Source organism: Camelina sativa, chromosome 11, assembly GCF_030686135.1.
Source record: "Camelina sativa cultivar CO46 ecotype springtype chromosome 11, ASM3068613v1".
NCBI classification, from domain to species: Eukaryota; Viridiplantae; Streptophyta; class Magnoliopsida; order Brassicales; family Brassicaceae; genus Camelina; species Camelina sativa.
This window is the reverse complement of record NC_141890.1, coordinates 42899967-42924781: the sequence shown is the minus strand read 5'-3', so window position 1 is coordinate 42924781 and position 24815 is coordinate 42899967. Positions and strand designations below refer to the sequence as shown.

Sequence of the window (24815 nt, the reverse complement as noted above, 5' to 3'; positions counted from 1 at the left end):
CTTCGACATTACCTTCTCCAGAACCTACGACATCCTGAGGTTGTTCAGATTGGACTGATTTGGCAGACAAGTTAGGTTGTACATCCTCTTAACCATGATCAAGTGCCACTTGTGAACCTTTAACTCTCAGGTGGCCATAAACGCGCACTGAATCAAGCTTATCATTTCCTGAGTTATCCTCCACACTAACATTATCCTGATGCACCTCTATGACACGTTTAACAAGACCCCCAACTTGGTCGCCACCAATGGTATACATCAGTTCGTTTAACACAAAAAGAAGATGAAAGTTACAATAAACTATTTATCACATTAGGCGGCAATGTCAACCATTTAATACTAACATACCTATTGTTCATTGCTTTTGTCTGATCCATCTCACCGTAATGACCGTGAGGATTTTTTTATATGATTACGCAATTCATATTGTGTAATAGGGCCACACTGATCAAATACACCTTTCTCCCTGAGTGTTTTCAAAACATCGTCTACTATCTCACTCTAAGTGCATCCTGTTCGACCGATAGCTTTAACTCTACCTTCACAATAGCCACATTATTTCTACGGTCCACCTCTTTCAAAAGTTTCACAGACACCATCGACAACGACATTAGTTGAATCTCCATCCAGACTTTGGGGGCTTGTCCTGTTTTTTTGGTTTTTGAGACCAAGTTGATGGTTTTCATAGGTAACTCTGCAAAACCACTATGCCATTCCTCTTTCTTAAATATGTGACCATCTTGAAGCTTCTCTAGAATGTATTCCACTCGCATATCTTCAACTTCATCACCCCAAGAGTAATCTTCAAGGGCAAAGTCATCGTCTGTGGTGTCTAATATGCTTTAAACTTGAAGCTGCGTTTAGATGAAAAATATATTAGCTTCAAAAGTTTAGAGAGAAAACGAAATAATGAAATCTAATAGATTATAAAACTTACAGTTGGATCATTCTCCGTTTCTATAAGTGTGGAAATGTGGAAGGTCTTAAGCATTGTCAGTTGGAGGACCGAACGATCAGTAAACATCAACTCATCCACTGTTTCAGGAAGGTATTTTCCCAATAGCGGAATGGCATAAAGACACATCAGTTGGAAAGAAAGAGTAAACCGTGAGTTGCTATGTGCGACTGGTTAAACTTGTCAACTAGTTTTTGCAAGGTATCCACTTTATCTCCAACTTTAACCATTTCTATGGTCTTGGCAAATGCTACACACCTCCACGGATATTTAGCAAATGCATCAACATCTTTGACCATCTCCACAATTTTTTTGGACGCTCTAACAGTTGATGAGTCACAAAGCAATAAACCCTCAACTATTACAATTAGCGCCATCCATTTTTTTTACTTTGGCATCCTCTTGTCTAGTTTCAACATATTGACAATCTCTTGTATAGTGTATGAGTTCTTGGGTCCTAACAAACTCTTCCAGTAAGGATCATCACCTTCCGCCGGATTCTGCATTTTGGCAATGGCGTTTTTACTTGGCAATTGGCCACAGTTCAGCCCAGTGACAATAGCAAACTCTCTGAGGGAAAAGCGTATGGGATGACCGCCATAAACAAACCACATCTCATGTTTCTTCTTAGTAACAAGTGATCGACAGAGGATTTGATGGACCAGTTTGCATGACAGCGAGCTCTTCCTTACTGTTAGGCGGAACAGGCAACCTATTGGTGAAGACTTAAGCCACAAAAACTCTTTCGTCCCATCCATGACTTCAACAATGTTGAGGAGATACTCTGGTTTCGAGTAAGAGTTGATACATCCTTTCTAAGGATAATGATCGGTGGCAAATAGCCTAGGAGGCAGTAGTTGCGCATTAGCCCCTAAGACCGTGGGTTCGGGGGTGAGGTTCCTGTAAGATAACAAGATTTGACGGTAGACATTATTATAACGAACGCTACACAACATTATAATCTGAGACGAAGTGATAACAACTTTCGATGGCAGACATTAAAACAATGGACAATTTTTTAATACAGAATCGAGTAGACAACTTATAAATTAGGCAGACAAATTGTAACCATTGTCATAGACATGAATACTGTGAATGAAACCGTAGAACAAACAAATTTGGTCTACTAGGTTTAAGGTAGACAAAAATGGTAGAGAAAAATACAGTGGACAATTTTAAAAAACATAATCGAGTAGACAACTTATAAATTAGGCAGACACATTGTAACCATCGTCGTAGACATGAATACTGTGGACGAATCCATAGAACAAACAAATTTTCTCTACTAGGTTTAAGGTAGCCAAAAATGGCAGCGAAAAATACAGTGGAAAATTAAAAAAAAAACATAATCGAGTAGACAATTTATAAATTAGGCAGACACATTGTAACCATCGTCGTAGACATGAATACTGTGGACGAATCCGTAGAACAAATAAATTTGGTCTACTAGGTTTAAAGTAGACAAAAATTGTAGACATAAATGCTGTAGTCGTAGTCGCAAGGAAAAAAAGCAAACATTTGGTCTACTAACGAAAAATGATGTAGACGAAAAAAACACAAACAAATTTTAGATCTGGTCCAAAAGGAGACACTATCGAAGTTTATAGATCTGGTCCACAATGGAACCTACGGTGATGTCGTCCACAAAAAGTTTAAATAAGTTTCAGAAAAACTAACCCTGACGTTCGGGCAGTCGGGTTATCCCCTTGGGTTTTGTCGTTGACGGAATCAGAGGGATTTCTTGGACCACTCTCAGAAACACTGTCAGAGAATTGAATGGGATGGATAGTTAAATTAAATTACATAAACAAATTTACAAATAGTAGGAGCTAAATCGGAAAATTTACCCTCCGACGGCGGCCAACAATGTCGAGAATCGGCGTTTAACGGGAATGAAGGAGGTCCACTTCCCGATAGAGAAATTACAGTTAGAGGCAGTGGAATTTAGTATTTTGTAGGAATGATTCGAGCAAAAGATAGAGAGCCGCGAAAGAGAGAGCAGAGTAGAAGAAGAAGAAGACGATTCAGTTTCGGACTTAGAGTAAGAAAGTAAAAATTTTAATTTTTTGTGAATATTTACTACAGTTTAGAAAAAGGAGAAGATGGTAATTTTAAACAGAGACAATGCCATCAATTTTACAGATTTCGAAAGGGTAAAACGATTATGGCATATTTGGTAAGATTTTTCACTATACATAGCACATTTGATAGTTTTTCTCTTTCTGGATTCTTTATGGCAAGCAGAAAAAGGATTTAAAAAAAATGACATTAGAAAAAATAATTGGTATTGTTCATGGCATAATCTATACTTTTCTCTAAAAATCGGTCAAACGTCTAATTACATTTCTATGCTAGTATAAATAATATTTTAAGCGTCCTGAATTCACATCTTTCTAGAAAATGGGGAAGGCCACTAGCGATTGCCGGACTAAATCAAATTTAAATATACATGCATATGATACATCCCACCATCGTCTTTATCTTTTGACGAAATGGTGTCTCTCTAATATATTTAAATATGATTATTCGTTTTTATTGTCTTTGATTGATCTGAGAGGAAGCTGTTCATCCGGTGTATCAGGTGAGTTTTGATTTCTTTGTTTGGATCCGGTGTTATTTGCGAATATCTCTGTTTCTTATGAAAGTTTTCACTTTTCAGTGAGCTTTGAAAGCAAGAACGGCTTAACATTTCAGAGTCATCAGTAAAGGACATCGAAATTAATCAGGTGTTTGATTATCAATCATTTTTCTATGGATAGTATAAGTCAGTTGCCTGAAGCGCTGCTCTTAAGAATATTGTCTTTACTGCCTGCCAAGGATGTTGTAGCCACAATGGTTTTGTCAAAACGGTGGCAGTTGCTTTGGAAACTAGTGCCAAAACTCATATATGATGATAGTTATCAAAATATTGAGTATGGAAAATTTTCTCGGTTTGTAGACAGGTCTTTGCTTTTGCACGAGGCGCCTGTTATTGAAACTTTGCATTTCAAGCTTGGTAGAAAGTGCGATGTTGTAGATATCAGTGTATGGACCGGAACTGCAGTTAAACGCTGTGTACGTTACCTTATTGTCGAAATTGATTGTTCTTCAAGTACAACTCCGGTCATACTTCCAGTGAGTTTATATACAGGCTGTACAATGCTTGTGACCTTGAAACTAAACAGCGTGGTTATCCTGGATATTTCTTCCTTGGTTTCTTTTCCATCCCTCAAAACTTTGAGCCTTTTGTTTGTGGTACCCAAATGACGGATTTGTCAAGAGGTTTTTATCCAATTGCCCTGTTCTTGAAGCCCTGTTTGTGGAACGAGACACCGATGACAATGTGACCATTTTCACTATTATAGTGCCTTCTTTAAAGAGTTTATTGTTGCGAGAATCAAACTGCGGTGGTAAAGATGATGCTCGTGGGTTTGTGATAGATACTCCTTCTTTGGAGTGCTTAAACATCCTTGATCATAAGGGTGGGTTTTGTATCGTTGAGAATGATATGCCTAAGATTGCAATGGCAAATGTTGACGTCACTTACATTCTTCCTGGAAGATTTTGGGGTCTACTACTTCAGCCAAGAGTCTATATTTGTGTTTATCAACTTCAAAGGTATTTCTTTGACTTTCTTTTTTGAATCACTTATTAAACCGGAATGGAAACTATATGTAGTCTCGTGCCAAAACCTGTTGCCACCATAGTTTTTGTGTACTTATTCTTATTATATCTCATATGCAGAATGCATATCCTGTTGGTAGTGTCTTCCCCTGTCTTGTAAACTTAAGGCTATGCACATGTGAGACAGAGTGGTTGAATCTACTCATGTGTCTGCTCAGAGATTCCCCTAAGTTACGGGCTCTCAAACTTGAACAGGTACATATATACATATATATTTCAGCCTAAATGATTCAGTTTCCTTGGAAATATGTTTATCTAATGCACTGTACTACTATCCCATCAATTTAAACTTGTACCATGCCCATCAGCCTGATATAGCTCGCCCGTGCTGGAGTGAACCGAGTTCAATCCCTGAATGTGTGATATCGAGTCTTGAAACTCTCGAGTGGGTAAAATATGAAGGAACAGAGGAAGAGAAAGACGTATCGGCATTTATCTTAAGAAATGCAAAAATTTTAAAGAAGGCAACTATCTCATCTAACTCCACTGATCCCAACAAGAAACTTAAGATGCTCAAGGAGTTATCATCGTCGCCTAGACGCTCACCTACTTGTCAGCTGATATTTGACTGAAGTTATTAAGTTAATATGAGAAGCCCCGAAGGAAAAAACCATGTTCCATAAGTCGAGTAACATCAGGTTGTCATGTCAATGTTTGATCATGTATCTTAGATATGTTGAAAGGTTATATTTGAGCTATTTGAATTTCTTATGTTTTTGGCTTTTTGCTCTAACCTTAGAAGAATGAAACGATTGTCTTATGTTTTTGGCTTTTTGCAATACACTTCGTACTGATGAATCACGACCTTTCACAAACTTTTCTTGTTATGTTAGTATTCTATTTCTTGGTTTGAAATATAACTGTTACTAAATTGAAACCGAAAGCTAAGTAAGCTTAGTGTGGCTCTGTTCGGTTCTGTTGTGAGTGTAGCATAAACCAGTATGATATATGAAGAGGAGATTATCCACCAAGAGTGGCTTGTTCAAGAGTGGCTCAGTTGGACGATGTATACACATGTCATCAAATGATTGTGTTTTCTTGGTGATGTTTTTGATGGATCCGTAGAGACGACCAAAGGAGATCCCACTAAGATTTGTATGGATGGATTCATGCAATCAGTGGAAGGCGACAAGACAAAGGTGAGAAATACCTACCAGGTGTATGGCTGGACATCCGTTCCCCTGCTCATCACATGTATGAAGGCTACTACTATTAAGTCTAAAGTTTTTAAATTTCAGTGTAAAAAAAAAATCCAACTGAATATATACATTTTTTCATTTGCTTTTCTTTAGTTAAAATTTATTCTGTAATTTTTAATTTTTGTTACAAATTAAAGAGAAAAAAGAAAAAAAATAGAAAGAGAAACAGAGGACGTTAGGGTTTGGTTATTAGCTTATGGCTAAAGAAACAACAAGGTAGCCCTAAATTAATTAATTAAGAGAGGATAGCACTTTGGAGGAGAAATAGAGAAATATTGAGAGAGAGATTAGAAAAGAGCCGCCGAGAGTTAAAAGGAGCAAAGAGAGTTAGAGTTTTACCTTTGTGTTCTTTGTGTGAGATTGTACTCTCCTTCTAGCTTCTTCGTCTTTGGGAGACAGTTCCCATTTCTCACCCAAGACGTGGTTAGAGGCAAATAACTATGTTATCAAATTCCTGTAAGTTCCAGCTAAATCAATCAATCGATCATAAATACCTATACAGTGAAGGAGAATAGCACAAGGGTTTAGGTATTTCTATTTCCTTTATTATTTTTTTTGTTTTATTCTTTTGGCACATAATTCATCAATCTCTGTATCTTCAAAAACGAGTTAACTCTCAGTGATGGATAGATTAAGTGAATTTCCCGACGCACTGCTCTTGAGTATATTGTCTTTTCTGCCTGCGAAAGATGTTCTGGCCACAATGCTTTTATCCAAACGATGGCAACAGCTTTGGAAGATCGTGCCAAGACTCATATATGATGATGACAGTGATGAAAGTTTTCCTCGGTTTGTGGACAGGTCTTTGTTGGGGGTGGATCCTCACTCCCACACAAGGCCCGGCCCAAGAAAAGCCCATGAAAATCTACAAGTCGAAGAGGGGTATCTTGGTCTTTTCGGGGGACGAACCGACAAGATTATCTGTAAATACGGATGTACGACACTTGAGAAAGAGGTACGACACGAAAGAGGAAAGAATACGAATAAGAAGTACAAGTTCTCTCATTCAAAGTTTAGAATCGACAAGCTCGTAGCTCGTCTTTTGTCTTACATTTCGTTATTTTTGCTCGTCTAATTCATATTGTAACCCGTCATTTTGTGCCTCGGCACCAATTTATAAAGAGAGTTTCGATCTCTTTTTTACTGAACTAAACATTTTAATTGTGACCGATCTGGACATCAACAGTCTTTGCTTTTGCATGAGAATGAAATGCCTAATATTCTAGAGGCACATGTTGATGTCGCTTATCATCTGGGAATATTCTGAAATCTATTACTTCTGTTAAGCGTCTCTCCTTATGTAGTATAACATCCACAAAGGTAATATCTTTTTAACTACAACATGCCGCTGTTTGTATTGTTTTATCATCTGAGGAACCGACTCAAACAATTTGTATCGCATCATTTGAAAGATTGGGTGCTCTTGTGACCAAACATGTTGCCACTAACATTTCTTGTGTATTTCTGTATTGCAGGAGCTGTCGTCGTTTCCCAGGCGTTCACCTACCTGTCAGCTTACATATTCGATTTAAAAGGAGCTTATTTTATAGTCGGTGTTGTAAGTTAGGCGTTTTACGTGGGTGCCCACTAAGATTTGTATGGATGCATTCATGCAACCAGGGGAAGGCGATACGACCAAGGTGAGAAATACCTACCACACATGCTCGACATCCGTTCGCAGCTCATCACATGTAGTTCAGTTGCGGACAAGGAAGGAAGCATAAGAAAGTAGTTCGGTTAATTAAAATAAAAACCCAAATGAATTTATTTTTATTTTTATTTATTTAATTTATTTTCTAGTTGAATTTTTATTTATTAACTAACCCGAAGGTCGATATGACAACCCGAAAATATGGAAATAAGAATTTTAGGAGAAACTAAAATATTATTGATAAATGTATTTAAGTTTAGGACGTTTAGTACTCCAAAAAAAAAAACTTATGGCTTAAAAAAAAGGGCGTTAGGGTTTGGTTATAAAAAGAAGCTTATGGCTAAAAAACAAGAGAAAAGTTAGGAGAGAGGTTAAAAATAACAGCCGAGAATTAAACTTCTGTGTACGAATCGGCTGTTGCTAGTGTTCTTTCGCATAGATATCTTTTTTGGATAGAGGGTTGGAATTTTACAAAGAGGCTAGATTAGCTCTCATCAATAATGGATCGTATAAGTGGGTTGCCCGATAAACTGCTCTTGAATATATTGTCTTGCGAGAGACATTGTGGCCACGATGGTTTTGTCCAAACGATCTCATATTCAGTATATGATTTCATGTCATAGTATTCCTTCTTTTTTACAGTACTTCGAAAGCATATATGTATACGTTTACCTGTAACTAGTCCAGTACTTTTCTCGTTCAACGGAGAAGGTATTCTTAATTTATACCCTCACTACTTAATTCATGTTCTTTTTTTATAGACCTTGTCATGTAATTCTAAACCAAGATGGTCCAATTTAACCGAACCAATCAGACCAAAAGAAGCTTAACCGGAAATCGGTAGTGTGATTAGTCTAACACTCTATAAACTAAACATACATGTAATTCCAACAGTTAGAAGCACCAACAGAAAACAAGCCCCGATGGAGAAAATAGAGTAACAAGTATAACCACAAATCTTGTTTTGTTTCTTTAACCACAATTTTCAATTAATCAGTCGACACACTAAACAGAATTAATGGAGCAAAAACCATAAAATGATATGCTGTAGCTAAGCCAAGGACACAATATGTTTATGATTCTTTCTCCGACAGACGACAGTGCAAAGAGGCAGAGCAAGAGCGAAAACATAACAAACTCAAAGATCTAAATATATGGAAAAGAAAAAATATTCAAAGTTCTTTAGAGCTTAATTCTAACAGATCTAAGGTTTAGATCACAAACCGATCAAAGAGATTTACCTGGCTATATATTGAATATGTCTTATACCCTCTCAAGGATGACAGAAATGAGTCCTTAAGAGGAAACCAGTTATGCAAATTACAACATATTACCTTTTAGGTCGGTAAACAGAGATAGAGGCGCTTGACTAAAGCTATAGAAGCCACAAGCTGCTCAGTATGGGTAAAAGAAATGGCTAGTCCGCTCTAGTTTTGCATTCATATATCGTTATTAATAGCAAAGTTATATATACATTGTTATTGTCTTAAAACATTTTCCTAAATCTTGTTATATATCTATCTACTTAATTAACTCTTAAAAAAATCTTCATAGCTAAGCCCGCAAATGGAACCAACCCACTCCTTCAACAAGAGGTGCATATATTGTTTGAGATAAAATAAATATCCAAAAGCATTTTCCTAGTATAATAGAGTAACAAAAAGAACATATCTTATCTAATCCAGTATGAGCAAAGAAGTTAAAAAAAAACAATGAGCTAAACATATAAAGAGATACACATCACAAGTTCTAAAATCTTATATGAGATTAAAGTTTAAGAGTCCAGAAGAATGCAAGCAGACATGCTGGTGAACGCCTCGATGATACAGGAAAATGCTTGAGCGTCTCAAGTTTCTTGTTATGGTCAATGGATCTAGAGGACTCAATAGTGGCCTGCTTTAAACAGCTTGCAATTCGTAAGATAAATGCTACTACTTCTTTCTCTGTTTCTGTTCCTTTATAATATCTCCATTTAAAGGTTTCAAGACTAGGTAACAAATATTCAGGAACCAAACTCGTTTCTTTCCAGCACGGGCGCGGCTCACTATCCTGAATGTAATAGTACTGAGATACAAGTATAGCGCATCATATCAACCTTACTGATATCATAAATAATAACCTTATCAACCAAAATGACTGAATATTGAGGTGAAATATATGTATATACAACAATACCTCTTGAATTTTGAGAGTTTTAAGATTAGGGGAATCTCTGAGCACACGTATCAGTACATTCAACCACTCCGTCTCACATATGCATATAGTTAAATGTACAAGAGAATGGAATATACTACCAATAAGGTACGCATCCTGCATATACCGAGATGTTGTGTCAATAGTTTTGATCATAAGAGTGAAGATATATTTGTGTTGTTACTGGTTATACAACACAAGAGAGATGATCAAGAAGCAATGAGTAAACCTGATACAACCAAGAGTACATACATAGATTCATTGAACGTTGCAGTGAACAAGTCTAATACAAACACATGTTCAGACATAGAAGCAGTGAACAAGATGGAGCATGTGTAACCAGCTACAAACACAGACGCAATGATTCCTCATGAAGAGAATCAGAGAATACTAGCTCAGCCAAGACAGCTCAATGTGAAGTCACATGGAATGAAGTGACATGCTGAACCTTGGTGTCTTATCGAGAAGATCCAAGAAGTGAGAGCTCAACCAGTCATGCTTTAAGCTCATGAGAACAAGTCTTCCATTAGCAGCTGCGTAAACCTGAAAGCACAACAGAGCAGAAATATGTTTTAGCAGTTGAGTATACTTGAAGTACAACAGAGATGAAAACAGAGCATACAACCTGTAGTGGCTGTGTAGTGCAATAGAGCTGGAAACAAGGTAAACCTCGTGAAGAGGTTGTGTAGCGCAACAGAGCGGAAAAGCGTCAAGTTGCAGCAAACAGTGGAACGGCTGTGTCAGAGAAGCATGCTTATGTTAGGTACGACAGGAACAAAAGTATGGGTCAAGTTGACAAAAAGAGAACAAGCTTTTACCCAGAAGACAAGAGGAAGAAGCTTGTGGAACCTAGGGGTTGTGGAGAACTCTAAGAGGTATAAAAGGAAGAGGTGGTAACAAGAAGAAGCTTACGCACCCTAGACCTAAAATTGAGAGAAGCACACATGTTGTGTGTAGTGTTGTCCCACCAACAAGATAGAGAATCTGTTGGTGGTTTTTGTAGAGGTTCACACTCGTCGGAAAAGACAAAGAGTGGTAGTTCCTTTAGTTCATGTAGATTAGAGTGGTAGGCACAAGTGTGTGCTAGATACCATTGGCAAATGTGACTTTTGCGTTCTAATTCTATTGAATGATTCTGGACTTGTTTCCGGGGATGTAGGTTATCCGAACCCCGTTAACAAATCTCTTGTGTCGTCTCTTCACTATCCTTTAATCTATCTGTTAAGCATCGCACACACAGATCTGTCATACAAGTCTGTAGATCTAGTACGCATCTCATTATTTCAAAGAGAACTCGACTAAAGATGAAAACATCAGTCACAGTTCATTTACTTTTGAGTTTGTTAAGCAGAGAAAAAGACGCTTGGCTGAAGTTAGAGAGCCCAAAAGCTGCTTAGTTCCGGGGGAGTAAAGGTCGATACTTGCTCTGGCAATCTGACACATATTATTCTCAACGATGCAAAACCCACATGAATAATCAGAAAAGTCCAAACGCTCCAAACAAGGAGCGTCTATCACAAACCCATGAGATTCATTCATTTTAACTTTCCTTGTTTTTTGCAAGACTAAATTCTTAAGACAAGGTACTCTAACGGTGAAAATGGCCACACTGTCATCTGGACATCGCTCCACTACCAAATCTTCAAGAACAGGACAACTTGATAAAAGCCTCTTGACAAAATTATCACCACCTGGGTACTTCATAAATATAAGACTCAAGTTTTAAAGGGATGGGAAAGAAATTGGGGAAGAAACATCCAAGAGAACTGCATTACTAAGTTTCAAGGTCACAAATCTTGTACATCCCCCACTATACAAGCTCCTAGGAAGTGTGACTGGAGTATTACTAGTAGAAGAAGTATCAATCTCGATAATCAGGTTACGCACACAACAGTTATCTGCAGCTCTATTAAGAGTATCTCCGGTACTACCACATGTTTTACCAAGTTTGAAATGTAAAGTTTCGATCACCGGAGCCTTGTGCAAAACCAATGACCTGTCTACAAAGGTAGAAAATTTTCCATAGTCAATGTTCTGATAGCTATCATCGTACACAAGCCTTGGCACCATCACCCAAAGAGATTGCCAACGTTTTGACAAAACCATTGTGGCCACCACATCTTTAGCAGTAGGCAGTAACGACAATATTCCCAAGAGAAGCTCATCATGCAACTGACTTATCCTGTCCATAATTAAGAGGTTTCAGCATCCGCAATTTTCTGAAAATATTAAAAAGGACGAATAAGGGATTATGAGATTCATGGAACAAACAAATAGTCACAAGAAAAGACGCAGAGTAAAATCAAAACCCTAACGAGGTATATAGAAAAAGAAGCAAAAAGACCTAGAAGCTATTTCTTAAAGGCGTCAAGAGGTTTTCGTTTCCCTTCTTTAGTTAACCGAACCAATGTCAGACCAAAAGAAGCTAAACCGGAAATCAGTAGTTTAGTTTCAATTTAACTAAACCAACATAATGACTCTAACAAAAAGAAAAAGTATGTAAAGTTGTAAACCAAAAAACACTGTTTAAAGGAAACTAAAATCACAAGCAAACACCATTGACCATACATCAACAAAAACAAACATAATCTCTTTTTGTCTGGCTCTAGATTTGTATCCATAGATTGTTTATTTTTTCTTTGTCAACAGATTGTTTATTAATTGCAAAGTTATAAATTGTGTTTTTTCCTAAATATCAAATCTTCCGAAATCTTGTTATCTATCTCTAAGAAACTTCAAACGACCAAAATTATTGATCAAACAATAACGCATAAATGGAACCAACCCTCTCCTCCAACCAAAGTGGGTTGGATCACCAACAAAGAGAGCAACCCCGAAGAAAGAGGTCCAAAGAGATCCAAGAACCTTTTCCTAATATAAAGAGATAAAGTGAGTATTTTTTTTTTCCTATTATTTCAGCACACAGAGACGCTTAAAACATTCATTGAGCTAGCTCTAAAGAAGTTAAACATAACAAGTTCTAGTTGCTTATCTAACATTAAGATATAACACTCCAGCTGAAAGCAAGCAGATAAGTGGTGAACGCCTCGATGATACAGGAAAATCCTTGAGCATCTCAAGTTCTTGTCGTGGTCAATGGATCTAGAGGACTTAATAGTGGCCTGCTTTAAACAGTTTGCAATTCTTAAGATGAATGCTACTACTTCGTTCTCTGTTTCTATTCCTTCATAATATACTCATTCAAAGGTTTCAAGACTAGGTAGCAGATATTCAGGCACCAAGCTCGTTTCATTCCAGCAGGGGCGCGCCACGCCGGAGTGTGATGGTACCGATAGCCACCACTTTGAAGAAGAAATCTCGGATGCTCAAAGAGTTGGCAGTTTTGTTTAGAGGTTCAACATGTCAGCTTGTCTGTGGCTGAAAAAGTCTGATACCCGTCTTAGATGATTCTTCTTAACTAGTTTTGTTGCAACTCTTTTTAAAAACCATTTGCTCTGTTTCCATTCTTAAAACCATTTGCTCTGTTTCTCTTCTTTAAAAACCATTTGCTCTGTTTCCATTCTTAAAACCATTTGCTCTGTTTCCATTCCTAAAACCATTTGCTATGTTTTTTGATTTTTCCTTAATAAAAAATGGAGATTAAAATAAATAGAGAGTAACAGCAACAGGTTAAGCACCAAACTTTGATTTAGATTCAACCTCTCTTTAGTGGAATTGTTTCGATTGTTGATTTAGAATGCACCAAACTTTTAATTTCATATGCCATTTGTCTTCTTTCGATTGTTGATTGAAAGCTAAAGTATCTGATTTGGGATTTGATTCTCTTTGTGTTGACAGCAAAAGCTTTAGAGAACCAAAGCTTTTATATTTCATATGAAAATCATTCGGCACAAATTACTTATTATTAATAATTTTAAATTTACATAATAAAAATATTAAATAAATATGATTTCCTATTTTCAATATCTTTAAAAAACTTTCATTTAGTTTTAAAATATATTTAATTGCACATTACAAATATTTAAAATAAAATATATATCTAAACGTATATTATTTTAGCAAGAAACAAAAAAAAAACTGAAAGAACAGAGTGTTGAACATCTCACCATAGATGAGCATGAGGACCTCAATACCAAATTGGCTATGAGAATAAACTGAACAGATCATTTTTAATAAGTAGCATGGGGCACGTGCCCCACTCCATCATCACGTGGATCCACTCCTGTTATGAAACCAAAGGAGTAGTTAGGAACTTTGTGCATTATTATGACTTTTGATTTTTCTCAATAAGGATTTTCTTTTTATATTATCCAAAAAAAAAAATACTAATGTTCCTAGTACTGTATATTGTTTAAGTAATTGAAAAACATAAGACACAGAAAATATGTAACACAATTAAAAAATTATAATTATATAATTAGTTTAGCTACATCTACCTTAATTTATAAATTTATGAATTTAGTATATTATTAGGACCATATATTTACATAAGAATTTGAAAAAATATTATTGTTTATCTAATTGAATTGCGATAATTTAGACATGTGTTACACTCCTTCATTTGAGTCTTGCTCAAACTATAAAATTAATATAATTAATATTTAAACATAACACAAAAGAGTTGGACTTAACTCCCTCTATCTCACATTCTAGCTATCAATTTTTAGGGACAAAATGAAAAATTCCTTAAAAAAAAAAAGAGCCCTAGGTAACCCAAACTCTCCTATAAATAGAAAAATCACATTTACAAAGAAGCAGATCCGCAGTCAACCAGCTCAGAAATTTAGCTACCTCGGCATTACCAAAAAGGAGATCCGCAGTCAACTAGCTCGGAAACTTAGCTAACTCGCCTTTTCAGTTCCGATCTCAAATCGGCATTGTTATAAGAGTTATTTTGTAACTGTGGTTGCAATTAATACAAAAAAAATATTTATTTTCCATTAGAAGTTTAAATTTTGTGTTGGATATATCTAGCATCAAATGATGGTTACCAAATAAATGAGGGCATAGTACTGGTTAGTGTTCCAAGTTAGCCATTTCTTACTCTCTTCTCAATGATGATTTTTTTTTTGGTATTTTCAATCTCTGTTTAATGGGTTTTGTTTGGATTTGATTAGAGTACTTTGTTTTCTATAAACTGTTGTTACTTATGATAATACATACTTGGAAAAGAAAAAAAATAGATCCTGATCTTCTCATTTTTTTGTTTAGGGTTGTCACAAAAATCACTGGGTTAATTAAAAAGCTAGGAAAGTCCTATGGACAGGATCAGTTTGTTGCCCAATGAGTGTCTGTTGCAGATACTTTCATCGCTTACCACAAGAGATGTCTTGAAGACAAGTTTATTGTCGAAGCGATGGCGGAATCTTTGGAAGTTGGTGCCTAAACTCGAGTACATCTATTATGATGAGGATGCTGAACTGTGGAAGATTTTTCTATTTGTGGAAAGGTCTTTGCTATTAAACATGGCTCCAGTCTTAGAGAGTTTGCATTTCAAGTTTGTTCGGAAATGCAGGGACGTAGATATTGGGTTTTGGGTTAGGATTGCAGTGGAACGAGGTTTGCGTGAGCTGGATTTTGATTATAGTCTTATGATTGATGAGCCTATCAGAAGATTGCCACGGAGCTTGTTCACATGTGGAACACTTGTGGTATTGAAGTTAAAACATGTATCTCTTGTGGATGTTCGATTCCTGGTATGTTTTCAGCTGCTCAAAACGCTGCATCTGGAATATGTGATTTTCCTTGACGATGAATCTCCTAAGAAGCTTTTATCAAGCTGTCCTGTTCTTGAAGTTATGGTCTTGGATCGAGAGGACGACGGCGTTGGCAATGTGGGGAGTTTCTCTGTTATGGTGCCTTCGTTACAAATATTTGTCTATTATGGAGGATCTGGTTCTGAGCTTGAGTTGAGTTCGACTGCTTTGAAGTACTTAAAGCTGTTAGATCGTGGTTTCCAGTGTATGATTAAGTATTTGCCTGAGATTGTGGAAGCACATATCGAGGTTACATATTGCAACGCTGATGATATCCTCAGATCTATAGCATCAGTCAAACGCCTCTTTTTATGTTTACCCATAGAGGTAAGATATAGTAGAATCTGTTGTGATTAGATCAAACTTTTTGTCTTTACACGCTCATTTGTTTTATGTACTCTGCAGCCTGAGTTCCGTACTGGTATTATCTTCCACCAGCTTGAACACTTGGAGTTTTGCACTTGTGATACTTTGTGGGATATACTTATGTCTATGCTCCAACAATCCCCGAAACTTTGATCTCTCAAGCTTAACGAGGTAAATATAACCTTTTCAAACTATGAAAAAATTTGCGGGTTATATTGACTAAAATGTTCCTTTATGGTCTAATATGCACTCAGATCCATGGATACATTGTTTCTGGAGACCCTATGTTTGATTGGGATGAACCAAGCACTGTTCCTGAAACGCTGACGTCTGTTCTTGAAACTTTTGAGTGGAGAAACTACAGGGGATGGAAGATAGAGAGAGAGCTCGCAACTTTTATATTGAAACATTCAAAACGTCTAAAGATTGCAACTTTTTCGCCAGCAGATTACGCACACGTGAGACCGGAGCTCCGCACCACAGTTGGGATGAAATATCGTATGCTCACAACGCGTTTGCCAAGGGGTTCAACAGAGTGTGAGCTTGTCTTTGGTTAAGTTGTCTTTGGTTTTTTTTTTTTTTTTTGACAAGCTATTGTCTTTGGTTAAGTTAAGCTTTGTCTTTGTAGTTGTAAAAGTTTAGACAAACAGTAATTTGATAATGTGGATTTTATGAAAAGATAATTCTACATTTTATTGAAGATTTACTCATGTTAAAAAAAAATCAGTGAATAAACTCCTAAATAAGAAGTAAAACTGAAGATAGCTTTTTCTGAAAAAAAATATATAAAAGATAATTACTGCAATATATCTACAATAATATTGTTTTGTTCGTGGGATATTTGAAGCGTGGATATACCTACATGAAAATACCGATTAGGGTTCTTCAGTGACGACAACTCGACAAGGTCCTTCCAATCTTACTTCGTTTAATTTTCTGAATCTGAGAAATAGCATCGCATAATTTTCTAGGGTTGATTCTAATCTCTCTGAAATAAAATTTGTTTTCTTGTAGACTACTACTTTTTATGGTTTTCGGAAAAACAAAACCATGTGTTCATAGTTCCTGTTTCTATACAAATTGAAGAAAAGGAAAGCTAAAACCAGGTTTCGTGGTTTTCGTTGGTACGGTAAAGATACCCCCCTCCGATGCGAATACATACAATGCTCTGCAGCTCCAATCCGATGAATTACCATTTACAGCTGTAGTAGGATAAAGTTGCTTTAGGAACTCTAGATTGTTCCATAGCTGTATATAAAAGAGAGATGTAACAACCCTAATGTAATTAAGCAATATACAAAGTCTTTTTTCCAAAACCCTCGTTATCCTCTTTGTCCGTTCATGGTATCAGAGCCACTATAAACCTTCACAGGTAAAACAATGGCAACAACTTATCCTTTCCCGGATAATGTTCACGTCACCAGCGCTGCCACGCTCAAGCTCAATGATAACAACTATCTCTTGTGGAAGACGCAGTTCGAGTCTCTCTTGTCTAGTCAGAAACTCATTGGATTCGTCAATGGAGCTGTTATGGTTCCTCCTCAGAGTCGTCTCGTCACCAATGGTGCAAACACCACCGAAGTCCCGAACCCTCAGTATGAGGCCTGGTTCTGCACTGATCAACTTGTCAAGTCATGGTTGTTCGGTACACTGTCTGAGGAAGTCCTTGGACACGTTCACAGTCTAGCCACTTCTCGTCAGATCTGGCTCTCTCTTGCAGAAAACTTCAACAAAAGTAGTGTCGCTAGGGAGTTTTCTCTCCGTCGGAGTCTTCAGCTCTTGTCAAAAAGAGATAAGTCCCTCTCTGCTTACTCTCGTGAGTTTAAAGCCATCTGTGCCTCCCTCAGCTCCATTGGGAAACCTATTGATGAGTCCATGAAGATCTTTGGCTTTCTTAATGGTCTCGGCAGAGAGTATGATCCCATTACAACGGTGATTTCAAAGCTCCTTGAGCAAGATTCCAGCTCCCACCTTCACTGATGTTGCCTCTGAAGTTCTGGGCTTTGATAGCAAGATGCAATCTTACGAACACAATGCTTCTGTCACACCACATCTCGCCTTTAATACTGATAAGACAAACCCTTGTGATCCGTAGTACACACCGAATCAGAGAGGGAGAGGTCACTTTGGTCAAAACAGAGGAAAAGGAGGCTATTCAACAAGAGGAAGGGGATTCTCACAGCATCAATCTTCTTCTCAATCTTCAGGGCAAAGACCGATATGTCAGATCTGTGGTCATGTTGGACACACAGCGGTCAAGTGTTACAACAGGTTTGACAACAACTATCAAACTGAAGTTCCCCAAGCTTTCTCTTCTCTACATGTTTCAGATGATACGGGTAGAGAATGGCATCCGGACTCTGGTGCTACGGCTCACATCACCTCCTCTACCAATGCACTTCACTCTGCAGCAGCTTACACTGGTACTGATATGGTTCAGGTTGGTGATGGAACTTTCCTCCCCATAACTCATACTGGATCCACTACTATCACTTCGACGAAAGGTACAATCCCTCTAAATGATGTTATAGTCTGTCCAGATATAAAGAAATCACTCTTGTTTATGTCCAAGATATGTGATGGTTATCCATGTGGAGTTTATTTTGATTCTAATAAGGTCTGTGTTATTGATATAAACACTCAGAAAGTGGTGTCCAAGGGTCAGCGCAGTAGTGGGCTCAATGTGTTGGAGAATCAAGGACTTATGGCTTTTTATTCTAATCGACAATGTGCAACCAGTGAGGAGGTCTGGCATCATCGATTGGGACACTCAAACTCCAAGGTTCTCCAACAACTTCAAAGCAGCAAGGACATTCAGGTTAATAAGAGCAGCACAACCTCCATTTGTGAGCCTTGCCAGATGGGGAAGAATTCTAGATTAAGTTTTGTAGCTTCTGATTCTCGTGTTATGAACCCTTTAGATCGAATACATTGTGATCTTTGAGGGCCTTCGCCAGTTGTATCCAACCAAGGGTTTAAATATTATGTGGTTTTTCGTTGATGAGTTTTCAAGATTCTCTTGGTTTTATCCCTTACGAACAAAGTCTGAATTCACTGCAGTTTTTATTGTGTTTCAAAAACTGGTTGAGAATCAGCTAAATACAAGAATAAAAGAGTTTCAAAGTGATGGAGGGGGAGAATTTACAAGTCATAAGTTAAAAACACACTTCAGTGAGCAAGGCATACACCACAGGATATCATGTACCTAATCTCCACAACAAAATGGCATTCCTGAGAGGAAACATAGACACCTGGTTGAGCTTGGTCTATCAATGATGTTCCATAGTCACATACCTCAAAAATATTGGGTTGAAGCCTTCTACACAGCAAACCACATAGTCAACATGCTTCCCTCATCTATCTTAAATAATGTGAGTCCTCTTGAAACCTTGTTGCATCAGAAAACCAGACTATTCGTCTCTGCGTGTGTTCGGATCTGCCTGCTACCCTTGTCTGCGTCCGCTTGCAGAGAACAAGTTTGATCCGAGATCCCTTCAATGTATCTTTCTTGGATATCATGCTCAATACAAAGGAGACCGGTGTCTATATCCTCCAATAGGCAAGGTGTATATCTCGAGACATGTTATTTTTGATGAAGAAGTGTTGCCGTTTAAGGATCAGTACAAGCACTTAATACCAAACTACAAGACTCCACTCCTTCAAGCTTGGCAGTGCACTGATCCTCCATCAGAGAATCTGACATCTACTTCAACTCAGATCCTACCATGTCTCATGTCTACTATTGCTCAACCTGTTCATGAACAACATATCCAAGAACAAAACGAAGATAATTCAGACCACGGCGAATCAGACAATACAAATGTTCTTGAATCAGAAACAGAGGAGTCCGAACATAGTGCTTCTGATCAAGAACAATAGCCAGTTGCAGAACAAGTCCAGGAAGTCAACAATTCTCACCCCATGACAACTAGATCCAAAGCTGGCATTCACAAACCAAACCATAGGTATGCTCTCATTACTGCAAAAACTACTATTAAGGAGCCTCAAGGTATTGCTTCAGCCATGAAACATCCAGGTTGGACTGAAGCTATCATGGAAGAATTGAGAAGAATCTACATGCTAAACACCTGGTCTCTAACTCCTCCAACAGAAGGTATGAATATTTTGGATTCAAAGTGGGTTTTCAAAACAAAATTGAAACCGAATGGAGAAGTGGATAAACTAAAGGCACGCCTTGTGGCAAAGGGGTCTGATCAAGAAGAGGGAGTAGACTATTTAGAGACGTTCAGCCCTATGGTTAGGACAGCCACAATTCGGCTGGTACTCGACACTGCAGTCGCACGTGGCTGGTCCCTAAAGAAACTTGACGTCTCCAATGCTTTTCTACATGGGGAACTTCAGGAACCAGTGTTCATGTATCAACCAACTGGATTCATTGATCCAGAAAAACCAAATCATGTGTGTCGTCTTACAAAAGCACTCTATGGCTTGAAGCAGGCCCCAAGGGCGTGGTTTGATACCTTCAGCACATTCCTCCTTGAATTTGGTTTTAATTGCAGTACTGCAGATCCATCTCTGTTTGTGTTACACCAAGGCGACAAGATCATTGTCCTGTTACTATATGTTGATGATATACTCCTAACTGACAACAATCAATCACTCCTAGATCAGCTTCTACAGTCTCTCAACACACGGTTCTCCATGAAAGATCTTGGTCCACCTCGTTATTTTCTTGGAGTGCAAATTGAATCAACTGATGATGGTTTGTTTCTGCATCAGACAACATATGCCTCAGACATTTTGTATCAAGCAGGGATGTTAGACTGCAATCCAATGCCAATGCCTCTACCTCAACAAGTTGACAAACCTAACACGACTCCATTTGAGGAACCAACGTATTATCGAAGCTTGGCAGGTAAGTTACAGTACCTGACTATCACTCGTCCTGACCTTCAGTATGCTGTAAACTTTGTTTGTCAAAAGATGCACGCTCCAACAAACTCGGACTTCAGCCTCCTCAAGCGAATTCTCCGTTATGTGAAAGGTACATTAAACATGGGTCTTCCAATCAGAAAACATGGAAATCCTGTTCTGTCGGCCTTTTATGATAGTGACTATGCGGGTTGCAAGGATACACGACGATCAACAGGTGGTTTCTGCATTCTGTTAGGCTCAACTTTAATATCTCGGTCCGCTAAGCGTCAACCGACAGTGTCTAGCTCCTCGACTGAAGCAGAATACAGAGCTCTCTCTGTTGTTGCTCTTGAACTGACTTGGATCTCCTCCCTTCTTTGAGACATTGGCATCCCTCAATATCAACCAACTAAGGTATTTTGTGATAATATCTTTGCGGTTTATCTCTCCGCAAAGCCTGCTCTGCACAATCGGACCAAGCATTTTGACACAGATTTTCATTACATCTGAGAACGGGTGGCTCTTGGCTTCATTGAAACATATCACATACCGGCACTCCTCCAACTTGCTGACATATTCACCAAGCCTTTACACAAACCAATGTTCGAAGGTCTACGTCGCAAACTCGGTGTTTCTGTTTCTCCGACAACAGCCACGCCAAGTTTAAGGGAGAGTCTAGAGAACAACCCAATCAATAGAGTGGGTCTTGACAAAACAAACTTGACTGAAGCCCAAGTCCATAAACAGTCAACACAAGAAGACAAAGACCAAGGTTTCAAAACAGAGTAATGTTGGTACGGTAAAGATACCCTCCTCCGATGCGAATACATACAATGCTCTGCAGCTCCAATCTGATGAGTCATCATTTACAGCTGTAGTAGGATAAGGTTGCTTTAGGAACTTTAGATTGTTCCATAGCTATATATAAAAGAGAGATTGTAACAACCCTAATGTAATTAAGCAATATACAAAGTCTTTTTTCCAAAACCCTCGTTGTCCTCTTTGTCCGTTCAGTTTTGTCTCTGATTTTAGGGTTTCGTGGCTTGGAGAGCACTCGATATGGACCGTATCAGTTTGTTCCCCGATGATTTCCTGTTGCATATACTTTCATTGCTTCCTACAAAAGATGTTTTGAAGACTAATGTTTTGTCAAAACGATGGCGGGATCTTTGGAAGCTGGTGCCTAAACTCGTGTACATCGATAACAATAAAAAGACTGAACATTGGAAATTTTTGCAGTTTGTTGACAGGTCTTTGCTATTAAACAAGGCTCAAGTCTTAAAGAGTTTGCATTTCAAGTTAGATCGACAATGCAGGGACGTAGATATTGGGTTTTGGATTAGAATCGCAGTGGAACGAGGTTTGAATGAGCTGAACTTTGATTATTGCTACACTATTGATACGCCTAGCAGATTGCCTCAGAGCTTGTTCCTACATTTCATTGGGATGAGCCAAGCACTGTTCCAGAAACGTTGATGTTTGTTCTTGAAACTTTGGAGTGGAGAAACTACAGAGGAGGGAAGAGAGAGAGAGAACTCGCAACGTACATCTTGAAACATTCAAGGCGTTTAAAGATTGCTACTTTTTCCCCACATGTCAGTAGACCCCCCACACTGAAAGTAAAATATGATATGATCACGGAATTGGCGCGTACGTCGAGGGGTTCCACAGAATGTGAGCTTGTGTTTGGTTAAATGATGGTGTGGTCCTTAAGTCACTAGGAGCTTGGAGATTGGATTTATAGAGAGATTGGCCAATTCTGTTATTTCTTATTACTTTGTTACTGACTCTAGCTTATAGACCTGAGAGTGGCTACGACCTTTGGTATTGGCTGATAAGCCTATCTCTGTACACCTCTATTTTTAGTTATTAGAATTTTATGGAATTGAGTCAACAAAATAATCAAGGAGAACAATAGCCATATTGATGTTGTTATATGAATATTAAATTATTTATTGAGGACCTATATAGCTCACTAGGAAGTAGGAACACACACATCGTTAAATTTTTGTGAAAATGAGATAGTTTCAGTTACAAATACATGTCTCGAAATCTATGTTGCAAACACCTTTCTTCGGACGACAAAATTGTTTGCAATCACCGTCAGACAAACATAGTGGTCCGACGTCTTTCCCTGACTTATTCATAGCTGTTGGCGGTGTCGGTGTCGGTGGTGGTGGGGTGCAAGCACACGGGCTTGATGACTCGCAAAAGCATTGGTGATGCAGACTCTCACGAGCCGCCGTGACAAGTAGACCTGTGCCACCACATTCTTATATGAACATAGACAACAAGTAGTATATGATGGAAAGACAATGCAATCAATTGGTACGTTTGTTCAAAACTTAGAGAGTAGTAGGATGCACATAACAATCAAGAAAAAAAACAACAAAAGAATAACTTGATCACACAGAAATTTATCATGCAAAGATAAACAGTGGAAAATAAGCATATCAGATGCATGTGGAAAATAAAAACAGACCATGTGATACTATGATGTAGATTGTTGCAACAGTCATAACTAAGGAGAAACTGATCTTTGTCATGTTTACTGTTTGTTGTTTCTTATTTTCTGGGGAGTATTGTTGGAATGTGTTTTTTGGGTTTCTTTGACTCTTTGCGATATATACTTTGTTGTCAGTTTGGTGAACTTATTTATAGGCTAAGGTGTTTATACTTTATCACAAGATATCTAGAAAAAGAAATGAATCCCAGGAGATATATTCAATCAAAACATATATGACTTAAGCAGGGGCTTGGGGGTATGAATCTAGCATTTTAATTGATTTATGTAAAAAATACAATTATATGTTATTCAATCATGAATTTCAGATGTCTAATGAAATCTACTGTTATAGAACTAATGATTTAAAAATCTACTTCATGATATTGTTATTGGCAACATTTTGAGGATTTGATTTTTTAACGATTTGGAAAGATTTAGGTGGATTTGAAAGAATTTATTTAGTTAAAAATACATAAATCTACAAAATCATCAAAACCACATCAACTTCTCTAAAATCATCAAAATAATCTAAAAACTCATTAAAACTCAAGTCTTATAAAATATTAAATTAAATCTCATGATTTTTATGTAGGATTTAAGAGGATTTTACAATAAATTATAACAACTTCTCTAAATTCACCCAAAAATAATCAAAACCATTTAAAAACTCATTTTAAAATAAATAGAAAGAAATAACAAGTATATATAATAATTATCACATAGGGATTATATTCTCCACCCTAGATATGGATTTTCATACTTTCATAAACTTTTTCTTCAAGTCAAATTAAGGTGGTTGTAATTTTGTGAAAGATGGCCATATGCACAAGCCAAATGGAAATGAGCCAATGATAATAACATAAAATTAAGGAAACCGCAAATTGGGAAGTTGATAGTAAAAAATAGCAAAGAGTACGTAAAAAAAAATTTGGTTGAGAAATAAATTTGGTTTGGGGAGAAGAATAGACTAGATTGTGAACAAACTAGTCGTGGAATGGATCAGAAACACTTACGTTATTACGCCAACGTGAAACACTTATTTATATATTTAACCTTGAGGCATAAAATAGTCCATTACAAAGCAATTACATTACATCTATTCAATTCATCGAAGACCAACAAAAAATTCATAATATATCATTTGCAATACATTGTCCAATTTCATAGTTACAAAAACCACCATTTCCACCGCACGTACTTAAACACATTTCGTCCGACCAGCATGGCGGTCCGCTATTAATCACAGCGTTTGGCGACCAACAAACACATTTACCGTTTTTGCTGCAAATACCACCGTGTGAACAAATGTTTGTGCAACTCATGCCTTGTACACATTCTCGATTCTCAAGCGCCACCGTACCCAATAATGCTTCTCTCGCATTTGCCAAAAAAATAAAACAAATTAAAACCAAAAAATGCATGACGACGATTTTAACTATGAATTGCGTTTAATAACAATATGACATAGAAACCTTAAGTGTTATACGATTCATGTGTTTGGGATTATATGAGAATCAACAATGTCAACAACAACAAAAAGATGACATAAAACAAAAAATTTGTATCTGCATTCTACAATGTCAACAAAGAATTCATCGTCAGACGTCATATAAAGATCTATAAATCAAATTAAAATGGCGAGGTTTTTAAATCAATCTCACATACATGAGCATATGCAAAACAAAATATT

The 24815-nt window shown here is 37.4% G+C and overlaps 1 protein-coding gene, 1 long non-coding RNA gene and 4 pseudogenes across 3 annotated transcripts; 2 read left to right on the top strand and 4 right to left on the bottom strand.

Moving 5' to 3' along the window:
- Positions 1-491: 491 nt before the first annotated feature.
- On the bottom strand, positions 492-1713 carry LOC147935361 (uncharacterized; annotated as a pseudogene).
- Positions 1714-3405: 1692 nt separating this feature from the next.
- On the top strand, positions 3406-5433 carry LOC104728932 (putative FBD-associated F-box protein At1g32375; annotated as a pseudogene).
- A 3802-nt stretch (positions 5434-9235) lies between these two features.
- Positions 9236-13207, bottom strand: LOC104728931 (putative FBD-associated F-box protein At5g56390 pseudogene; annotated as a pseudogene). Its single transcript, XR_015571405.1, has 3 exons — positions 10994-13207; positions 9644-9778; positions 9236-9532 (listed from the first exon to the last, which is right to left on the bottom strand). The product of XR_015571405.1 is annotated as a putative FBD-associated F-box protein At5g56390 pseudogene (transcript).
- Positions 13208-14872: 1665 nt separating this feature from the next.
- LOC104728929 (FBD-associated F-box protein At5g56370-like) lies at positions 14873-16301 on the top strand (annotated as a pseudogene).
- A 6241-nt stretch (positions 16302-22542) lies between these two features.
- LOC147935360 (putative defensin-like protein 283) lies at positions 22543-23276 on the bottom strand. The gene is made up of 2 exons (XM_087476664.1): positions 23102-23276; positions 22543-22876 (listed from the first exon to the last, which is right to left on the bottom strand). The coding sequence occupies exons 1-2, from the start codon at positions 23163-23165 to the stop codon at positions 22647-22649; spliced, it is 294 nt and encodes a 97-aa protein (XP_087332790.1). The 5' UTR covers positions 23166-23276; the 3' UTR covers positions 22543-22646.
- A 903-nt stretch (positions 23277-24179) lies between these two features.
- Positions 24180-24806, bottom strand: LOC109127533 (uncharacterized). The gene is made up of 2 exons (XR_015572925.1): positions 24598-24806; positions 24180-24494 (listed from the first exon to the last, which is right to left on the bottom strand). It is a non-coding gene; the product is annotated as an uncharacterized LOC109127533 (long non-coding RNA).
- Between the last annotated feature and the right edge of the window lie 9 nt (positions 24807-24815).

Excerpts from the sequence above, each read along its gene's own strand:
- LOC147935360 (XM_087476664.1), bottom strand. The coding sequence starts at position 23,165 with ATGACAAAGATCAGTTTCTCCTTAGTTATGACTGTTGCAACAATCTAC. Across the intron at positions 22,877-23,101 it reads CTACATCATAGTATCACATG|GTCTACTTGTCACGGCGGCT; the intron begins GTCTGTTTTTAT and ends GTGGTGGCACAG.